Source organism: Hyla sarda, chromosome 9 (assembly GCF_029499605.1).
Source record: "Hyla sarda isolate aHylSar1 chromosome 9, aHylSar1.hap1, whole genome shotgun sequence".
Classification (NCBI taxonomy): Eukaryota; Metazoa; Chordata; class Amphibia; order Anura; family Hylidae; genus Hyla; species Hyla sarda.
This window is the reverse complement of record NC_079197.1, coordinates 4,895,129-4,916,542: the sequence shown is the minus strand read 5'-3', so window position 1 is coordinate 4,916,542 and position 21,414 is coordinate 4,895,129. Positions and strand designations below refer to the sequence as shown.

The 21,414-nt window shown below is 46.7% G+C and overlaps 2 protein-coding genes across 6 annotated transcripts in view; one reads left to right on the top strand and one right to left on the bottom strand.

The window, feature by feature from the left end:
• Positions 1-14,334, bottom strand: part of CFAP77 (cilia and flagella associated protein 77) — a 130,704-nt gene extending 116,370 nt beyond the window's left edge. The window contains exon 1 of the mRNA XM_056538408.1: positions 14,129-14,334. Coding sequence (XP_056394383.1) covers positions 14,129-14,191 — 63 coding nt within the window. The 5' untranslated portion in view covers positions 14,192-14,334. The remainder of the gene's footprint in view (positions 1-14,128) is intronic.
• Positions 1-21,414, top strand: part of LOC130290572 (transcription termination factor 1-like) — a 234,798-nt gene that overhangs the window by 179,107 nt on the left and 34,277 nt on the right. Inside the window, exon 1 of one of the 5 annotated variants that reach the window (XM_056538400.1) lies at positions 14,260-14,394. The exons of 1 other annotated variant lie outside the window; for it this stretch is intronic. Coding sequence is in view for 2 of the 4 variants with exons in the window: in XM_056538396.1 (XP_056394371.1) it covers positions 14,588-14,641 (54 nt within the window). In the remaining 2 variants the exon portion in view is untranslated. 3 more of the 5 variants (XM_056538396.1, XM_056538398.1, XM_056538397.1) reach the window with 3 other exon arrangements.

The following is a 21,414-nucleotide window of genomic DNA, read 5'->3' as shown; positions in this document are numbered from 1 at the left end:
AAAGGAAACATTCAAATGATACATAAAATAACAAAGAAAAAAATAATTTTTTCCTTTTAAATAAAATAAAAATAAAATACCTTGAATGAGGAGAACGTAAAGCATTCTCCAGCTTTTAAAAACTGCAACTCTAAGCATACTTCAGCAGCCTATAGAGCAGTGGTCTCCAACCTGCGGACCTCCAGATGTTGCAAAACTACAACTCCCAGCATGCCCGGACAGCCGTTGGCTGTCCGGGCATGCTGGGAGTTGTAGTTTTGCAACATCTGGAGGTCCGCAGGTTGAAGATCACTGCTATAGAGTATGCTGGGTGTTGTAGCTTTGCAACAGCTGGAGAGCCATAGGTTAGAGATCAGATGTTGAACATGCAAAAGGGAAAAAATTTCAAGTAATAATACAAAATATATAAATGAACATTTAAAATTCTATCTTGAAAGTAAAATAATAAAACACCAAAATCTAAGAAAATAACTAAACATATCAAAGAAAAAAAATATAAAAAAGGATTACTTAAACAAAAAGGTACTTAAACAAATTAAAGTATATCAAATATGCAAAAATGTACAAAAATATCCAGAAAAAAAAATTACATAATTACATTCTAAAAATCCCCCAAAAAATATTAATGAAAAAAAATATATAAAACAAAAATATATAAAATAAATTACATTAAAAAAAATCTAAAAAAAAAAAAAAATATATATATATATATATATATATATATATATATATACGGTATATATAAAAATATCCTAAACACAAGACAAGAAAAAAAATCTAAAATAATATTAATAATAATGATGACGATGGTGAAATAGTACAGGTTGTATGAAGGTGATCAGCAGCTGTTGAATTAGCAGCTAGAAAAACTCTTTAAAAAACAGCAATTACAAGAAACATGGGGGGGGGGGGGGGGGATGCAAAGACAGCAACGAAATAACCATAAAAACCAATTGAACAAATTGAACTCCCAAGCCCCGGTAGGCCACAGGACTCTTTGTTCTGCTCAGGAAAATTAACCTCGGATCGGGCCCCCCGGTCCCCTGATTGATTATCATAGATATTTAAATACTGTAATCTCATTTTCAGCATGAGGGGAACGAGGACGACAAAAAAAAAAAAAAAAAAAAGAGAAAACAAAAAGGATTGGGAAGGAAATAAAGGGAGCGAGATAGAATATATTAACTAACAAAGAGGAGCCGGGCCTGGCAGCTTACAGAGTCTATTTCGACTTCTTCCACATCACTGGAAAAGTTGATGAAGTTTAAATGAAGCAGAATTAGGAGGCGGGCGGATGAGTGGCGGCTGCTGGGGCCGCGGGTGTGTGTGTGGCGGGGGCCGCGTCTCTACAAAGTCATGGCGGAAGCCTAAATGGTGTAATCTTCAATCACATCTCACATCGGCCCTGACAAGGGGGAAGGTAATGAGATAGACGGGATCATCCGTGTTGGTTAAGGGAATTAATCCCTCTTGTTGCTCTGCGATATCGGCTTTCCACAACTCAATCCAACCTATCTAAATGCTAACTAACAGTGAGTGCGGTCGGGGACTTGCGCGTTTCATGTCTCGCTCGAAATGGCCGGCAATTTTAGTGCCGTGCGAATGGAAAAGGGTGAGGGGTGGGGGGGATATTGGTGTTAGGTGGGCCATGGACTGGAGAGGCCATTGTGGTGTACAGAGAGGCCTATCTGGAGAAGTTACTCTCTTATGTTGGAGGCGCCTCAATGGGTTATGGGATCGCTCCTCACCTACCCCACATACCCCAATCTATATGCTAACTAACAGCGAGTGCAGTCACAGACTTGCGCTTTTCATGTCTCGCTCGAAACGGTCGGCAATTTTAGTGCCGTGCGAATGGAAAGGGTGGAGGGGGGTAAATTGGGGTTAGGTAGGCCATGGAGTGGAAAGGTAGTGCTGGGCTTTATACCGGTCCATACCGAATACGGAATTTTTGTTTCCTGCACGATATGAATTTTAACCCATACCGCAATACCGGTTTGGCCCCTCCCCCTCGAATGAATGAATTATCAGCCGCAGCTCGCTATACCCACATCGGGGCACTAATCATATGTGACCCGCGAGCGCTGTTCTGCCCCCCAATTAATTATTAGCCCTACGCTGCGCTGTCCCCATCGGGGTACTACTCACATATCACCCGAAAGCGCTGCCCTCCTCGTCCTCCTGTTTGGTGCGGCCGCCGGCGCTGACACTCTATACCAGTGGTCTTCATCCTCCAGATGTTGCAAAACTACAACTCCCAGCATGCCCGGACAGCCGTTGGCTGTCCGGGCATGCTGGGAGTTGTAGTTTTGCAACATATGGAGGTCCGCAGATTGAAGACCACTGCTCTATACTGTATCCCTATGCCCGGGCTGCAAAGGGTAAACAAAATAAACTTTAACTCACCTTCCCCGTCGGTCCGGACCAGCTTCCTAGTGACTGGAACGTCGGAAAGCCATCAGCCTATCCCCGGCCGCAGCAATGTTCCGCCTGATAGGTTGAGCGCACTGTCATGTAAGAAGCCGGCTCCTTACATGACATGAACATCGCTGCGGCCGGTGATAGGCTGATGGCTCTCCAACGTTCACGTTCCCAGCGTAAGGCCGACGTCGGAACATGCGTTAAAGTTTATTTTTGTTTACCTTTTGCAGCCCGGACATAGGGATACCGCACAGTATAGAGAGTGTCAGCGCCGGCGGCCGCAACAAACAGGAGGATGAGGAGGGCAGCGAATCGCTGGGCTAATAATTAATTTGTGGGGGGGAATACTGTGGAACCGCCATAAGTTACAAAAATACCGCAATACACATATTTGGTCATACCGCCCAGCCCTATGGAAAGGCAATCGTGGTGAACAGAGAGGCCTAATGTTACTAATGTTGGAGGCACCTCTATGGGTTATGGGATCGCTCCTCACCTACCCCAGATTTTGCTCCTTACAGTCGTTGAGATTCACGAGACAATGGTTGCTTGAGTCGTCTTCATGCCAGAAATGTCTGGTGGCCCTGGCTAGGGACATTTCTCTTAAAAGGGGCCCATCATAGGCATGAAAAAACCATATGCAGATGAGAGAATTTCTTAAAAGTCGGAAAAAAAATGCCCCAATTGTGTCTGTGACTAATCCTATATCCAAACTCTTAGAAAGGGGTACTCCGGTGGAAAAGTAATGTTTTCAAATCAACTGGTGCCAGAAAGTTAAAGAGATTTGTAAATTACTTTTATATAAAAATCTTAATCCTTCCAGTACTTATCAGCTGCTGTATGCTCCACGGGAAGTTGTGTAGTTATTTTCAGTCTGGCCACAGTGCTCTCTGCTGACACCTCTGTCCGTGTCAGGTACTCTCCAGAGTAGAAGCAAATCCCCATAGCAAACCTCTCCTGCTCTGGACAGTTCCTGACACGGGCAAAGGTGGCAGCAGAGAGCACTGTGGTCAGAATGGAAACAACTACACAACTTCCTGTGGAGTATACAGCAGCTGATCAGTACTGGAAGGATACATTTTTTTTTTACATAGAAGTAATTTATAAATCTGTATAAACTTTCTGGCACCAGTTGATTTGAGAACCTTTTATTTTTCTCCACCGGAGTACCCCTTTAAGCTCCTTATACTGTATGAATCTAAAAATAAAAATAAAGGAATAAAAAAAAAAAAAAAAAAGAAGCTCTTTTAAGGGGTACTCCGCCCCTAGACATCCGCACCCTAGTCACCCGATGCACGGAGCAAAGTTTACTCCATGCCTGATGACTAGCGATGCTACTGTCCAGTGAACATCTATGGACAGGACATGTTCAATCTCTGTTATTTACAATAACAATTACACACTGATCCTCTGCTGCCATCCAGTGGCCCTAATATGTAAATGCAGCCAAGTGACGTAGAACATGTTTGTTCACTGCACGGAGCGAAGTTTGCTCCGTGCCTGATGACAAGAGATGCTACAGTCCAGTGAACCTCTATGGACAGGACATGTTCAATCTCTGTTACTTACAATAACAATTACACACTGACCCTCTGCTGCCATCCAGTGGCCGTAATATGTAAAGCAGCCAATTGATGTAGAACATGTTTGTTCACTGCACGGCGCGAAGTTTACTCCATGCCTGATGACTAGCGATGCTACTGTCCAGTGAACATCTATGGACAGGACATGTTCAATCTCTGTTACTTACAATAACAATTACACACTGATCCTCTGCTGCCATCCAGTGGCCGTAATATGTAAATGCAGCCAATTGACGTAGAACATTTTTGTTCACTGCACGGAGCGAAGTTTGCTCCATGCCTGATGACTAGCGATGCTACAGTCCAGTGAACATCTATGGACAGGACATGTTCAATCTCTGTTACTTACAATAACAATTACACACTGACCCTCTGCTGCCATCCAGTGGCCGTAATATGTAAAGCAGCCAATTGATGTAGAACATGTTTGTTCACTGATCAAGAAAGTGAGAACTTGGAATCCTAAACATTGTGTAAAGTTGCAGAACCTTTCATAAACGACAAAAGACTGGACCGGCCATTTTTGGGACGAAAAAAAAAAAAACTCCTTTACATGCCAGGTATGGTCATGGGGTGATATCCAAATGCTGCCATATGTGGACACTGTATATTCTGTAACTATGACTCCGTCAGTCCCTTAATACTCAGCAGAAACAAACAGGTTCCTTTTTGACAATACGGGCCGGTACATGTCATTGAGCAATCACAGCTAATCCCCGGTGCACTCCCTGCACTACAGCTTTGTATAGGTTACCAGGCGCCGCCATGCTTGTCAACACTGGAAAATAATACAGTAATATAACATTATCCCCCGACACAGGGAGGACAACGCTAAGGCCCTAGTGCTATGACTATACAAGGCTACACACACTATATCAGTGTTTCCCAACCAGGGTGCCTCCAGATGTTGCAAAACTACAACTCCCAGCATGCCCGGACAGCCTTTGCCCAATGAAGGACAACTGGGGCCCGGGGTCGTGGGGCCCAAGGAAGGGAAACAAGTGACTAGGGACAGGGTCATGGGGGCCCAAGGCTAATTGATGTGTGTGGGAGTGAAGGCCCGTCTGGTACGTTCTCAGAGATGAGCTGCTGTAAAGCAAACTGCCGAAAAAGAAAGTTTCTGCTGCCTATGACAGAAAGATGTCAGATCACACAGGGCATCACAGCTTGTTGTGTATGGGGCCCCATTAGTCTGATGTGATGGATGACGTTCTCTATCATGTGGACGGTCGGGTGTATTTACGTCACTGACCTGGAGAAGAGATGGCACCAGGATGCATTATGGGAAGAAGACAAGATGGCGGGGCAGTGTGATGGGTGATGTTCTGCTGGAGACCTTGTGTCCTGGCATCATGTGGAGGTTACCGTGACACGTATCACCTACCTGACCATTGTCCAGACCATGTACCCCCATCAGGGCAGTGGGACCCCCAATGACAGCGGCCTCTATCATCAGGATAATGCCCCCGGCCTCACTGCAGACATTATTCAGGAATGAGGAACATGACAAGAGATGAAGGAGATGACTCGGCCTCCAGATTCCCAGATCTCATCCGATCGATCATCTGTGGGATCTGCTGGAGAAACAAGACCCCTCCATGGAGGCCGAACCTCACACCTTACAGGATCTGATACCACAGGACACAGCACAGGGATATGGGGTCCAGGGATCACATCACAGGGATATGGGGTCCGGGACTCGGGGGTCACATCACAAGGCTACAGGGTACGGGTCCCAGGGGGTCACATCACAGGGCTGCAGGGTACGGGTCCCAGGGGGTCACATCATAGGGATACAGGGTACGGGCCCCAGGGGGTCACATCATAGGGATACAGGGTACGGGCCCCAAGGGGTCACATCACAGGGCTTCTGGGTACAGGCCCAGGGGGTCACGTCACAGGGCTACAGGCCCAGGGGGTCCAATCACAGGGCTACAGGGTACGGGCTCCAGGGGGTCACATCACAGGGCTGCAGGGTACGGGTCCCAGGGGGTCACATCATAGGGATACAGGGTACGGGCCCCAGGGGGTCACATCATAGGGATACAGGGTACGGGCCCCAAGGGGTCACATCACAGGGCTTCTGGGTACAGGCCCAGGGGGTCACGTCACAGGGCTACAGGCCCAGGGGGTCCAATCACAGGGCTACAGGGTACGGGCCCCAGGGGGTCACATTACAGGGCTACAGGGTACGGGTCCCAGGGGGTCACATCATAGGGATACAGGGTACGGGCCCCAGGGGGTCACATCATAGGGATACAGGGTACGGGCCCCAGGGGGTCACATCATAGGGATACAGGGTACGGGCCCCAGGGGGTCACATCATAGGGATACAGGGTACGGGCCCCAGGGGGTCACATCATAGGGATACAGGGTACGGGCCCCAGGAGGTCACATTATAGGGATACAGGGTACGGGCCCCAGGGGGTCACATCATAGGGATACAGGGTACGGGTCAGGGGGTCACATCATAGGGATACAGGGTACGGGCCCCAGGGGGTCACATCATAGGGATACAGGGTACGGGCCCCAGGGGGTCACATCATAGGGATACAGGGTACGGGCCCCAGGGGGTCACATCATAGGGATACAGGGTACGGGCTCCAGGGTGGTCACATCATAGGGATACAGGGTACGGGCTCCAGGGGGTCCCATCACAGGGCTATGGGGTCCGTTTTTGGGGCCGTGGGTCCAATCACAGAGCTATGGGGTCTGAACCCCGGGGTCACAGCATGAGGGGAGCGTCCTAATATTAGGGTGGGGTTTAATGTTATGGCTGATGAATACATCTCTTTTATTGTAACAACTATGGGGGACATTTATCATTATTCTTAGTATTATCATTTATCATTATTATTAGTATTATCATTGATCATTATTATTAGTATTATCATTGATCATTATTATTAGTATTATAATTGATCATTATTATTAGTATTATCATTTATCATTATTATTAGTATTATCATTTATCATTATTATTAGAATTATCATTTATCATTATTATTAGTATTATCATTTATCATTATTATTAGTATTATCATTGATCATTATTATTAGTATTATCATTTATCATTATTATTATTATTATCATTGATCATTATTATTAGTATTATCATTGATCATTATTATTAGTATTATCATTTATCATTATTATTATCATTTATCATTATTATTATCATTGATCAGTATTATTAGTATTATCATTTATCATTATTCTTAGTATTATCATTGATCAGTATTATTAGTATTATCATTTATCATTATTATTAGTATTATCATTTATCATTATTATTAGTATTATCATTTATCATTATTATTAGTATTATCATTTATCATTATTATTAGTATTATCATTGATCATTATTATTAGTATTATCATTTATCATTATTATTATTATTATCATTGATCATTATTATTAGTATTATCATTGATCATTATTATTAGTATTATCATTTATCATTATTATTATCATTTATCATTATAATTATCATTGATCATTATTATTAGTATTATCATTTATCATTATTATTAGTATTATCATTATTCTTAGTATTATCATTGATCATTATTATTAGTATTATCATTGATCATTATTATTAGTATTATCATTGATCATTATTATTAGTATTATCATTGATCATTATTATTAGTATTATCATTGATCATTATTATTAGTATTATCATTGATCATTATTATTAGTATTATCATTGATCATTATTATTAGTATTATCATTGATCATTATTATTAGTATTATCATTGATCATTATTATTAGTATTATCATTGATCATTATTATTAGTATTATCATTGACCATTATTATTAGTAAGCAAGTTCTGAAGCCTTTGTTTTCCCTTTAGTTTTGCTTATGTGCTACATATTCATCATACTAACACAGGGGGTTGATACATTTTGTGAGACTTTTTAGAGACTTTTTACACTTGCTCACGTACGGAAGATTTGTTCTGGAGGTCAGACCTGGAGCAGACTTTTTGTAAGGCGCTTGCGTCTTTTTTTATTTATTTTTTTGCGACTTTCACACATCATAAATTCGTGACCACTACAAAGTGAAAACTGAAAATTGCGTAGGTGAGGCTGTAAGTAATTTTTTGCTTACCCTCAAAAGTTGTGTGAAAAAAAGTGCTAGGGCGGACGTGCGACTTTTTGTGCTCCCGGAGTAAGCAAAAAAGAGGCTCTAAATACCATAATAATGAGAATATATAAGTGTCACAAAGAGTTAAGCTTCTCCCCCATAAATTCATCAAGCCAAATAGCAGACACATAGACTGGTGGGAATAGTACACTGCACCCATAAAGTGCCCTCATATTGGTACACAGAACCAAAAGAGGGAACAGAGACTCTTATTTTGTTTTCTTGGAAACACTTTACAAAATAAAAACTTTTTCTGCAGTTTTACCTCATTGAAGGAACAAGAAGCTGCTGGGAATTAATGGTGTGAACTCTAAATTCCGATAAACACAAAATAACATCCCCCCCCAGGGCATCAGTGTCTATGGTGAGAGCCCCCATAATAGTGACTGACAGTATGACGGTCCGAGAGGCTAAAACACTGGAGTCTACTGACCCCTACAGGATGTAACCGGGACTACATGATGTCAAATTAGTCTTCAACTTTTGTCTCCTCAGCTGTTGTGAAACTATAATTCCCAGCATGCCCTGACAGTACAGTCTGGGTGATGTAGCTTCTCAATAGATGGAGATATTGGTTATACACTTCTGCTTGTACAGTATTATTGTTCACCTGCAACTCATACATCGGTCTATTACCCCTGCCCCTCTATCCATCACCTTCTTCTGCCCCTCTACCCATCACATTCTTCTGCCCCTCTACCCATCACCTTCTTCTGCCCCTCTACCCATCACCTTCTTCTGCCCCTCTACCTATCACCTTCTTCTGCCCCTCTACCCATCATCTTCTTCTGCCCCTCTACCCATCATCTTCTTCTGCCCCTCTACCCATCATCTTCTTCTGCCCCTCTACCCATCACCCTCTCCTTGTCCTGCCCCTCTATCCATCACCTTCTTCTGCCCCTCTACCCATCACCTTCTTCTGCCCCTCTACCCATCATCTTCTTCTGCCCCTCTACCCATCACCCTCTCCTTGTCCTGCCCCTCTATCCATCACCTTCTTCTGCCCCTCTATCCATCACCTTCTTCTGCCCCTCTATCCATCACCTTCTTCTGCCCCTCTACCCATCACCTTCTTCTGCCCCTCTACCCATCATCTTCTTCTGCCCCTCTACCCATCATCTTCTTCTGCCCCTCTACCCATCATCTTCTTCTGCCCCTCTACCCATCATCTTCTTCTGCCCCTCTACCCATCACATTCTTCTGCCCCTCTACCCATCACCTTCTTCTGCCCCTCTACCCATCACCTTCTTCTGCCCCTCTACCCATCATCTTCTTCTGCACCTCTACCCATCACATTCTTCTGCCCCTCTACCCATCATCTTCTTCTGCCCCTCTACCCATCACCTTCTTCTGCCCCTCTACCCATCATCTTCTTCTGCCCCTCTACCCATCACCTTCTTCTGCCCCTCTACCCATCATCTTCTTCTGCCCATCTATCCATCACCTTCTTCTGCCCCTCTACCCATCACCTTCTTCTGCCCCTCTACCCATCACCTTCTTCTGCCCCTCTACCCATCACATTCTTCTGCCCCTCTACCCATCACATTCTTCTTCCCCTCTACCCATCATCTTCTTCTGCCCCTCTACCCATCACCTTCTTCTGCCCCTCTACCCATCACATTCTTCTGCCCCTCTACCCATCACCTTCTTCTGCCCCTCTACCCATCACCTTCTTCTGCCCCTCTACCCCTCACATTCTTCTGCCCCTCTACCCATCATCTTCTTCTGCCCCTCTACCCATCACCTTCTTCTGCCCCTCTACCCATCACATTCTTCTGCCCCTCTACCCATCATCTTCTTCTGCCCCTCTACCCATCACCTTCTTCTGCCCCTCTACCCATCATCTTCTTCTGCCCCTCTACCCATCACCTTCTTCTGCCCCTCTACCCATCACCTTCTTCTGCCCCTCTATCCATCACCTTCTTCTGCCCCTCTACCCATCACATTCTTCTGCCCCTCTACCCATCACATTCTTCTTCCCCTCTACCCATCATCTTCTTCTGCCCCTCTACCCATCACCTTCTTCTGCCCCTCTACCCATCACTTTCTTCTGCCCCTCTACCCATCACCTTCTTCTGCCCCTCTACCCATCACTTTCTTCTGCCCCTCTACCCATCACCTTCTTCTGCCCCTCTACTCATCACATTCTTCTGCCCCTCTACCCATCATCTTCTTCTGCCCCTCTACCCATCACCTTCTTCTGCCCCTCTACCCATCATCTTCTTCTGCCCCTCTATCCATCACCTTCTTCTGCCCCTCTATCCATCATCTTCTTCTGCCCCTCTACCCATCATCTTCTTCTGCCCCTCTACCCATCACCTTCTTCTGCCCCTCTATCCATCACCTTCTTCTGCCCCTCTACCCATCACCTTCTTCTGCCCCTCTATCCATCACCTTCTTCTGCCCCTCTATCCATCACCTTCTTCTGCCCCTCTATCCATCACCTTCTTCTGCCCCTCTACCCATCATCCTCTCCTTGTCCTGCCCCTCTACCCATCACCCTCTCCTTGTCCTGCCCCTCTACCCATCATCCTCTCCTTGTCCTGCCCCTCTACCCATCATCCTCTCCTTGTCCTGCCCCTCTACCCATCAGCCTCTCCTTGTCCTGCCCCTCTACCCATCAGCCTCTCCTTGTCCTGCCCCTCTACCCATCACCCTCTCCTTGTCCTGCCCCTCTACCCATCACCTTCTCCTGCCCCTCTACCCATCACCTTCTCCTGCCCCTCTACCCATCACCTTCTCCTGCCCCTCTACCCATCACCTTCTCCTGCCCCTCTACCCATCATCTTCTCCTGCCCCTCTACCCATCACCTACTCCTGCCCCTCTACCCATCATCTTCTCCTGCCCCTCTACCCATCATCTTCTCCTGCCCCTCTACCCATCATCTTCTCCTGCCCCTCTACCCATCACCTTCTCCTGCCCCTCTACCCATCATCTTCTCCTGCCCCTCTACCCATCATCTTCTCCTGCCCCTCTACCCATCACCTACTCCTGCCCCTCTACCCATCACCTTCTCCTGCCCCTCTACCCATCATCTTCTCCTGCCCTTCTACCCATCATCTTCTCCTGCACCTCTACCCATCACCCTTTCCTTGTCCTGACCCTCTACCCATCATCCTCTCCTTGTCCTGCCCCTCTACCCATCACCCTCTCCTTGTCCTGCCCCTCTACCCATCACCCATCACCTACTCCTGCCCCTCTACCCATCATCTTCTCCTGCCCCTCTACCCATCATCTTCTCCTGCCCCTCTACCCATCATCTTCTCCTGCCCCTCTACCCATCACCTTCTTCTGCCCCTCTACCCATCACCTTCTTCTGCCCCTCTATCCATCACCTTCTTCTGCCCCTCTACCCATCACATTCTTCTGCCCCTCTACCCATCACATTCTTCTTCCCCTCTACCCATCATCTTCTTCTGCCCCTCTACCCATCACCTTCTTCTGCCCCTCTACCCATCACTTTCTTCTGCCCCTCTACCCATCACCTTCTTCTGCCCCTCTACTCATCACATTCTTCTGCCCCTCTACCCATCATCTTCTTCTGCCCCTCTACCCATCACCTTCTTCTGCCCCTCTACCCATCATCTTCTTCTGCCCCTCTATCCATCACCTTCTTCTGCCCCTCTATCCATCATCTTCTTCTGCCCCTCTACCCATCATCTTCTTCTGCCCCTCTACCCATCACCTTCTTCTGCCCCTCTATCCATCACCTTCTTCTGCCCCTCTACCCATCACCTTCTTCTGCCCCTCTATCCATCACCTTCTTCTGCCCCTCTATCCATCACCTTCTTCTGCCCCTCTATCCATCACCTTCTTCTGCCCCTCTACCCATCATCCTCTCCTTGTCCTGCCCCTCTACCCATCACCCTCTCCTTGTCCTGCCCCTCTACCCATCATCCTCTCCTTGTCCTGCCCCTCTACCCATCATCCTCTCCTTGTCCTGCCCCTCTACCCATCAGCCTCTCCTTGTCCTGCCCCTCTACCCATCAGCCTCTCCTTGTCCTGCCCCTCTACCCATCACCCTCTCCTTGTCCTGCCCCTCTACCCATCACCTTCTCCTGCCCCTCTACCCATCACCTTCTCCTGCCCCTCTACCCATCACCTTCTCCTGCCCCTCTACCCATCACCTTCTCCTGCCCCTCTACCCATCATCTTCTCCTGCCCCTCTACCCATCACCTACTCCTGCCCCTCTACCCATCATCTTCTCCTGCCCCTCTACCCATCATCTTCTCCTGCCCCTCTACCCATCACCTACTCCTGCCCCTCTACCCATCATCTTCTCCTGCCCTTCTACCCATCATCTTCTCCTGCACCTCTACCCATCACCCTTTCCTTGTCCTGACCCTCTACCCATCATCCTCTCCTTGTCCTGCCCCTCTACCCATCACCCTCTCCTTGTCCTGCCCCTCTACCCATCACCCTCTCCTTGTCCTGCCCCTCTACCCAACATCCTCTCCTTGTCCTGCCCCTCTACCCATCATCCTCTCCTTGTCCTGCCCCTCTACCTATCACCCTCTCCTTGTCCTGCCCCTCTACCCATCACCTTCTCCTGCCCCTCTACCCATCACCTTCTCCTGCCCCTCTACCCATCATCCTCTCCTTGTCCTGCCCCTCTACCCATCACCCTCTCCTTGTCCTGCCCCTCTACCCATCACCCTCTCCTTGTCCTGCCCCTCTACCCATCACCCTCTCCTTCTCCTGCCCCTCTACTTCTCGCTCTCGCAATTCCTCAGTCACTCAGATCCATGCCCTTGACCATCCCCTCTCCTCATTCTGCCCCCTACCCCTCACCCTCTCTTCATTCTGCCCCATCCTCTCCTCATTATGTTCCTCACCCTCACCTCATTCTGCCCATGACCTTCTGCAGGAGTTGATTGTTCTCCTCATTCTGCCCCTCAACCCATTCTGCCCCTTCTGTCTCACACCCTTTCCTGATTCTACCCCCTCTGCCCCTCATTTTTTCTTATTTTGCCCCTAACCCTTTCATCATTCTGCCCCTCATCATTTCCTCATTCTCCCCCCTCTGCCCCTCACTTTTTTGTCATTTTGCCCCTCACCCTCTCCTCATTCCGCTCCTCACCCTCTCCTGATTCCGCTCCTCACCCTCTCCTGATTCCGCTCCTCACCCTCTCCTCATTCCGCTCCTCACCCTCTCCTGATTCCGCTCCTCACCCTCTCCTGATTCCGCTCCTCACCCTCTCCTGATTCCGCTCCTCACCCTCTCCTGATTCCGCTCCTCACCCTCTCCTGATTCCGCTCCTCACCCTCTCCTCATTCCGCTCCTCACCCTCTCCTCATTCCGCTCCTCACCCTCTCCTCATTCCGCTCCTCACCCTCTCCTCATTCCGCTCCTCACCCTCTCCTCACCCTCTCCTCATTCCGCTCCTCACCCTCTCCTCATTCCGCTCCTCACCCTCTCCTCATTCCGCTCCTCACCCTCTCCTCATTCCGCTCCTCACCCTCTCCTCATTCCGCTCCTCACCCTCTCCTCATTCCGCTCCTCACCCTCTCCTCATTCCGCTCCTCACCCTCTCCTCATCCTGCCCCCTCTACCCGTCGTCCTCTCCTTGTTCTGCCTTACATATCTCAAGTCAGGGTCCAACTGTAACAAACCCTCAGCTGTATGAATTAGGTCAGTGCAGATTTTCTGACTGCAAGCGGCGATTTTGACGGAAATAAAAAATGTCAGAAAAGCGTTGTGTAGCGCAGACATCATGTGACATTTGTGGCGGCTCCGGGGTCTCATACACATATGTTATAATACATGATATATTTATAATATTACACACGTTATATATAATACAGACAGGTTATATTACACTATATATTTATATTACAGACATGACATAATACAGGCAGGTTATATTACACTATATATTTATAATATTACACAGATTATATATAATACAGGCAGGTTATATGATATAAGGCAGATATGTGTGATATTACTATAATGGCGGCCTCACCTTCTGCAGCAGTTGGTTGTTATTCATGGACTCTCTCACCACTCCATACCTCTGGTTCTCCATGCTGCCCTGTGTGGCCCCTCACCTGCCCCGGGCCCCTCCGTCTCCTGTCTCTACTGCTCCGTCTCCTCAGTCACTCCGCGGACCAGACCATTACCGCGCCCGGAGGGGGGAGGTCACTTTTATAAATAACCGTCCAGCCGCCCTTCACTTCATTCTGGAGTCACCATTAAAGTCGCAAGTACACGTGAGGTCACCTATTACAGGTACAGGGGTTTAACTGTTTCTAAAAAGCGACATTAGAGCCACCCACCCCCATTGTCATAAATGGTTTCTTCCATTGTCATGGAAACAAGACGCTAACAGGAAGCGCCTGTAAATCGGCCGAGCTGTAGATGATTATTGACATTATAAAAGCCGAATCGCCTCGGATCCGATCATATCCCGCCTCTATAGCGAATGGAGCAGAAACCACTGGCGCCATTCCTCCCTCCTCCCATGGAGGGCGCTGTTGTGTGTAGTAACCGGACTCCATCTTCTTTATGCCGTTCAGATCATTGAATCATTGTCACTGGAAATAAACTCTATTCTAAATAGATCTGTTTTCAGGGTTGGCCATATAATTACTAACAATAAAGTTAATTGAAGAAAAAATACGCAGCGGAAAGCAGTGTACGGCGGTTGCTATGGTAACGGCGCGGAGACGTCGACCTGGGACGTCACTTCCGCTTGCCGAGTAGAGTTGCTTGTTTTCCAGTAGACGGAGCTGGTAGGTAACCACGCCTCTGCGTTTTGGCGGGAAGTTGTGTTTCCATGGATTTAATGGGATAATCAGAGTGGGGGGGGGTCCCTACCTACCCTAATATCTGGAGGGGATTACACACAGGGGCTCAGGATGTCAGTACTAAGACAGACTCCTATAGGCCGCACTCCATAAAACCTATTCTTTATTGTAAAATACTTACCCCCTCTTAAAGGGGTAGTCCAGTGGTGAAAAACGTATCCCCTATCCTAAGGATAGGGGATAAGTTTGAGATCGTGGTGGGTCCGACCGCTGGGGCCCCCTGCGATCTCTCTGTACGGGGCCCCGGCTCTCCGGCCAGATAGCGGGTGTCGACCCCCGCACGAAGCGGCGGCCGACATGCCCCCTCAATACATCTCAATGGCAGAGCCGGAGATTGCCGAAGGCAGCGCTTCGGCTCTGCCATAGAGTTGTATTGAGGGGGCGTGTCGGCCGCCGCCTCATGCGGAGGTCGACACGCCCCCTTCCCGCGGGCTGTCGGGGCCACGTACAGGAGATCGCAGGGGGCCCCAGCGGTCGGACCCCCGCGATCTGCAACTTATCCCCTATCCTTAGGATAGGGGATAAGTTGCTCACCACTGGACTACTCCTTTAAGGCAGTGCCACTGTGGCCCTCCAGATGTTGCAAAACTACAACTCCCAGCATGCCCGTATAGCCAACGGCAAAGCCCCCAAAAATTATTTGTGGAGTGAAATTGAAAGAAAACCTTCAATTTTGCAATTTGTGTGGGTTGTTTCTATACTGTTCACTTTATGGTTAAACTGACACATTGGGGGAGAATTATGAAAACCTTTGTAGAGGAAAAGTTGTCCAGTTGCCCATAGCAACCAATCAGATCGCTTCTTCCTTTTTTCAGAGGCCTTTTCAAAGATGAAAGATGCGATCTGATTGGTTGCTATGGGCAACTGGGCAAGTTTCCTCTGCACAGGTTTTAATAAATTTTAATCTTTATTCTGTAGGTCCATACAATTACAACCATCCACAATTCATATAGGTTTTGGCTTTTTTACAATCTTTTTGTAAGGAAATCAGTATGCATAAACATTTCTGACCCCTATACTGTTCCCGTATCAGGTTTTTGATAAAAAAAAAAAAACGGATTCTTCAAAACCTGACTACAGTGACCCCCCGACCTACTATGGCCCCGACATACCATATATACAGTGACCCCCCGACCTACGATGGCCCCGACATACCATATATATACAGTAACCCCTGACCTACGATGGCCCCGACATACCATATATATATATATATACAGTGACCCCCCGACCTACAATGGCCCCAACATACCATATATATACAGTGACCCCCCGACCTACGATGGCCCCGACATACCATATATATACAGTGACCCCTCGACCTACGATGGCCCCGATATACCATATATATACAGTGACCCCCCGACCTACGATGGCCCCGACATACCATATATATACAGTGACCCCCCGACCTACGATGGCCCTGACATACGATCATTTCAGCATACGATCACTCTCAGAGTCCATCACATGGTGAAGGTAGCACCAACATACGATGCTTTTGTATGTCGGGTCCATCGCATAAATGGCTATCCTGCAGCGCAGACTGCTTCAGGTGCCCCCGGATAGCCATTTACGGTGCCCCGTGTGGTCCGCTGACGATCACTTACCTGTCCTCGGGGCTCCGGCGCATCCTCTCTCTTCGGGATCCCCTGCATCGTCGGCGCTCTCCATCGTCGTCATCGTCGCGCGCACGCCGTCCCTTCATCCAATAGGAGCGACGTGATGACGGAGAGAGAAGATGCCGGGGAAGCAGAGGCCTTGCCGGAGCATCAGGGACGCGGCGACAGCGATGGAAGGCGACATCCAGGGCAGCGGTGACGAGCGGTGACGGTCCGGAGCGGCGGGGACAGGTGAGTATAACCTCCAATACCAGTGGTCTTCATCCTGCGGACCTCCAGATGTTGAAAAACTACAACTCCCAGCATGCCCGGACAGCCAACGGGCTCTGAAGAGAAGGAGCGCCATTGCCAGAACAATGGACCCTCCCCACATGTGACCCTATTTCAGAAACTACATTCCTAATGGAATGTAATAAGGGGTGCAGTGAGCACCCCACTGCCATTTGACAGACCTCTGGAACAGTGGGCTGTGCAAATGAAAAATAAAATTTTTCATTTTCATGGACCACTGTTCAAAAAATCTATATAAATGTTCACTGCACCCCTTATTACATTCCGTGAGGGATGTAGTTTGCGAAATGGGGTCACATGTGGGGGGTCCACTGTTCTGGCAGCATGGGGGCTTTGAAATGCACATGGCCTTCAATTCTAGCCAAATCCTCTCCAACTTTAACGAAAATTCGTCAAACACCTCTGGGTTTTACGGCTTACTATACCCCTTGTTATGTTCCGTGAGGGGTGTGGTTTCCAAAATAAGGGGACAAATGTGGGTGTTTTTTTTTTGGGGGGGGGGGGGTTATATCACAACCGCTGTAACTAAGCCACCCCAGTGCAAATCACATCAAATGTACATGGCGCTCTCTCACTCCTGAGCCCTGTTTTGCGCCTGCAGAGCACTTTGTTTCCACATATGGGGTATTTCCGTACTCAGGAGAAATTGCGTTACTAATTTTGGGGGTCTTTTTTTCCTTTTAACGCTTGTGAAAATAAAAGTATGGGGCAACCACAGCATGTTAGTGTAAAGAAAACTTTTTTTTTACACTAACATGCTTGTGTAGATCCCAACTTTATCTTTTACCAGAAGGGGTAAAAGGAGAAAATGACCCCCAAAATTTGTTAGGCAATTTCTCCCGAGTATGGAAATACCCCATATGTGGCCCTAAACTGTTGCCTTGAAGTACGACAGGGCTCCAAAGTGAGAGAGCGCCATGCGCATTTGAGGCCTGAATTAGGGATTTGCATAGGGACTGACCCGGATGCAAGCATTACACTTGCCTCGCCACCAAAAATTCCCTAAGGCAGTGTTTCCCAAACAGGGCTCTTCCAGCTGTTGCAAAACTCCCAGCATGCCTGGACAGTTAATGGCTGTCCGGCAACACTGGAAGTTGTTGTTTTGCAACAGCTGGAGACAGCCCTTTCGCTGTCCGTGCATGCGAGGAGTTGTAGTTTTGCAACAGCTGGAGGCACACTGGTTGGAAAACACTGAGTTTGTTACTTAATTCAGTGTTTCGCAACCAGTGTGCCTCCAGCTGTTGCAAAACTACAACTCCCAGCATGTACAGTCTGTCAGTGCATGCTGGGAGTTGTAGTTTGCCACAACTAGAGGCACACTGGTTGCGAAACTCTGAGTTAGGTAACAAACTATTGCAACCAGTGTGCCTCTAGTTGTGGCAAACTACAACTCCCAGCATGCACTGACAGACTGTACATGCTGGTAGTTGTAGCTGTATTGCAACCAGTGTGCCTTCAGCTGTTGCAAAACTACAACTCTCAGCATGCACTGACAGCCAAAGGGCATGCTTGGAATTATAGCTATGCAACAGCTGAAGGCACACTACTACAACTCTCAGCATGCCCTTTGGCTGTCCGTGCCTGCTGGGAGTTGTAGTTATGCAACAGCTGGAGGCACACTTTTTCATATAAAAAATGTGCCTCCAGCTGTTGTATGTGTGTCAACAATCAAGAGAAGGCTGAATACAGAGGGTTCACCACAAGATGTAAACCATTGGGAGCCTCAAAAACACGAAGGCCAGATTAGAGTTTGCCAAACGACACCTAAAAAAGCCTTCACAGTTCTGGAACAACGTCCTATGGACAGACGAGACCAAGATCAATTTGTACCAGAGGGAAGAGAAGAGTCTGGAGAAGGATCCTAAGCCTCATCAGTGACCATGGTGGTGGGAGTGTCATGGCATAGTGGGCATGTATGGTTTATTAAGGGAAATAATTTGAATAATTAGAATGTCTGTCCTGGAACTTGCTGGTCAGAAACAGGAGTTTCATGGTAAAAAAAAAAAAATTAGAATAAGAATAAAAGTAAAGATAAAAATAAAGATATAAAATATATATATATATATCTATAGAAAAAAAAGGATAAGAATGAAAATAAATGAAAAGTTGATAAGTATTAAGGATAGGAATAAGAATGATAGAATTAGTAATCTAGGTAGAAATAAAAATAAGAGATCAAATAGAAAAAAAGAGATGAAACCATTATGCAAACACGCAAAAAACGAGGGCATCTACACTAATGGTAGGGGACTTGCTTGATGAAAAATCCTGTGTGCTGGGGTCCGGACACCGTCCAAGCGCTGGGTATAAAGCCTGGCATTGGATGGGGAACGGGTCAGAGCCTAACAGGAGTACTACAGGGACCCGAATATCTCCGATTCAGAATTAAGACCCTTGGGTTCTATTGTCTCAAATTCGTATATCTGGCGTGATTCGGCTCTCGACATTCTTGCTACAAAGTTCCCTCCTCTCCAATCTCTCCTGAATTCCATAAAATTTCATCTGTGTTGGGTCCTGTTTATGAAATCTGAGGAAATGAGCTGAAAGGAGATGTTTTTCATTGCCTTTTTTGATATTGTATATTGTGTTCCGAAATCCATGTTTTTAATGTTCTTTTGGTCCTTACCACATACTGTTTATTGCATGTAAGGCAGATAACTTGTTTAGTATTTCATCTTATAGTTTCCGATATATTCCGCTTGGAACTATTTACTGTGGATTGAATTTCTGTAGTGGTTTTAGAGAAGTGTGTAAGTTTTCATTTGGGGCAGGTTCCACATCGGTGGAAACCTTTGATGTCTAGCCACGTGTTATTTCTGTCTCTATGTGAGATCTGAATAGTTGGGGCAACAGTAAGGCCTAGGTTTGGGGCTTTGGTGTAAAGACTTTGGGGCTTTTGGTGTAAAGACTTATTGTGATATAAAAGGTGCCAGTTGTTAAGGATAATTTCTTCAACTTTTTTGTGTGTATTATTAAAGGGTAAAATAAGACGAATTTCATTATCAGTGTGGTTTTTGGTTTTTATAGCGTTTTCAAAGTAAGAGGATCTGGTTGTGATATCTTAGACTTGGCTATTTGAAGAATACTGGGTAACCACGTTCCTGAAATTTAGCGGTGAGGTCTTGCGCCTCAATTTCGTACTGTTCAGTTTTGGTGCAGTTTCTTTTTATCTTTCTGTATTGCCCTGCCGGGATATTCTGTATGTAGTGGTGGGCTCATGATATGTGCTACATACAAGTTTTCCTGAGGAACTGGAGATGATGAGGTCTAAAAATTTTATCTTAGTGTAATGAGTAGATGATGTGAATTTTAAGTTGCAGTTATTGTGAATGAGGTTGTGAATGAATGTGACTAGTTCTGCAGGTGATCTGTCCCAAATGAGTATGATGTCGTCAATATAGCGCCATCATAGGACCAGACCCACGCCTAGATGGGGAGTGATGGTAGACCCCTCCCATGCCGACATAAACAGGTTGATATAACTAGGCGCAAATCTGGTCCCCATGGCGGTGCCAGTCTGCTGTAAATAAAAATTGCTGTTGAAATTAAAATAATTGTGTATCAAAATGAATAATATGCTGTCCAAAATTAACTGTATCTGTAATTGTGGAAAATTGCCCAATCGGTGATGTCCAACATTAGGTGTTCCGGTTGCTTATAGCAACCGGGACCCACCGGGTATGGTGCAGGCTCACCTGCTGAGCGCGCGTCACAAGCTCGGGAGCCGCAGATGGACTTTAGTGAGCGTCCTTTTGCGGCAAGGGGTAATTGCGACTAACTGACTCTTAGTCCAGCAAGGTGACATTTCACACTGTTCAATTATTTCTATTACCTTATATGTTGTGACCATTTTTATCGTTCTATTGCTTATATATATATAATTTGAATCTGTAGCAAGGGACTTGCTTGGATTCCAGCTTTTTATATGATTTTTATCATTAATAAAAAACACGTGATTATAGAGAAACCAGCTGCATCTTATTCTGTGATATGTTATAGTTCACTGAGGCTAATTAATCTGCACCTTGAGATCTGAATTTCAGTTATTTTTTGATTACCCCCAAATTAAAGCTGACAATCTGGAGTTAAAGCAAATCTTGTTTGTTTCATATCAAATCCATTGTGGTAATGTATAGAGCCAAAATGTTAGAATTGTGTCGATGTCCCAATATTTATGGCCCTGACTGTAGCTCCCTTTCATTATTTGTCCCCTATATTCAAGTTGAGTTGCTCTCCTGCTGGTGGTGTTTCCTTTGTCAAGTCTCAGACAAATACAGTGACCCCCCGACCTACGATGGCCCCGACATACCATATATATACAGTGACCCCCCGACCTACGATGGCCCCGACATACGATCATTTCAGCATACGATCACTCTCAGAGGCCATCACATGGTGAAGGCAGCATCAATATACGATGCTTTTGTATGTCGGGGCCATCGCATAAACGGCTATCCGGCAGCGCAGACTGCTTCAGCTGCCCCCGGATAGCCGTTTACGGTGCGCCGTGCTGACGATCACTTACCTGT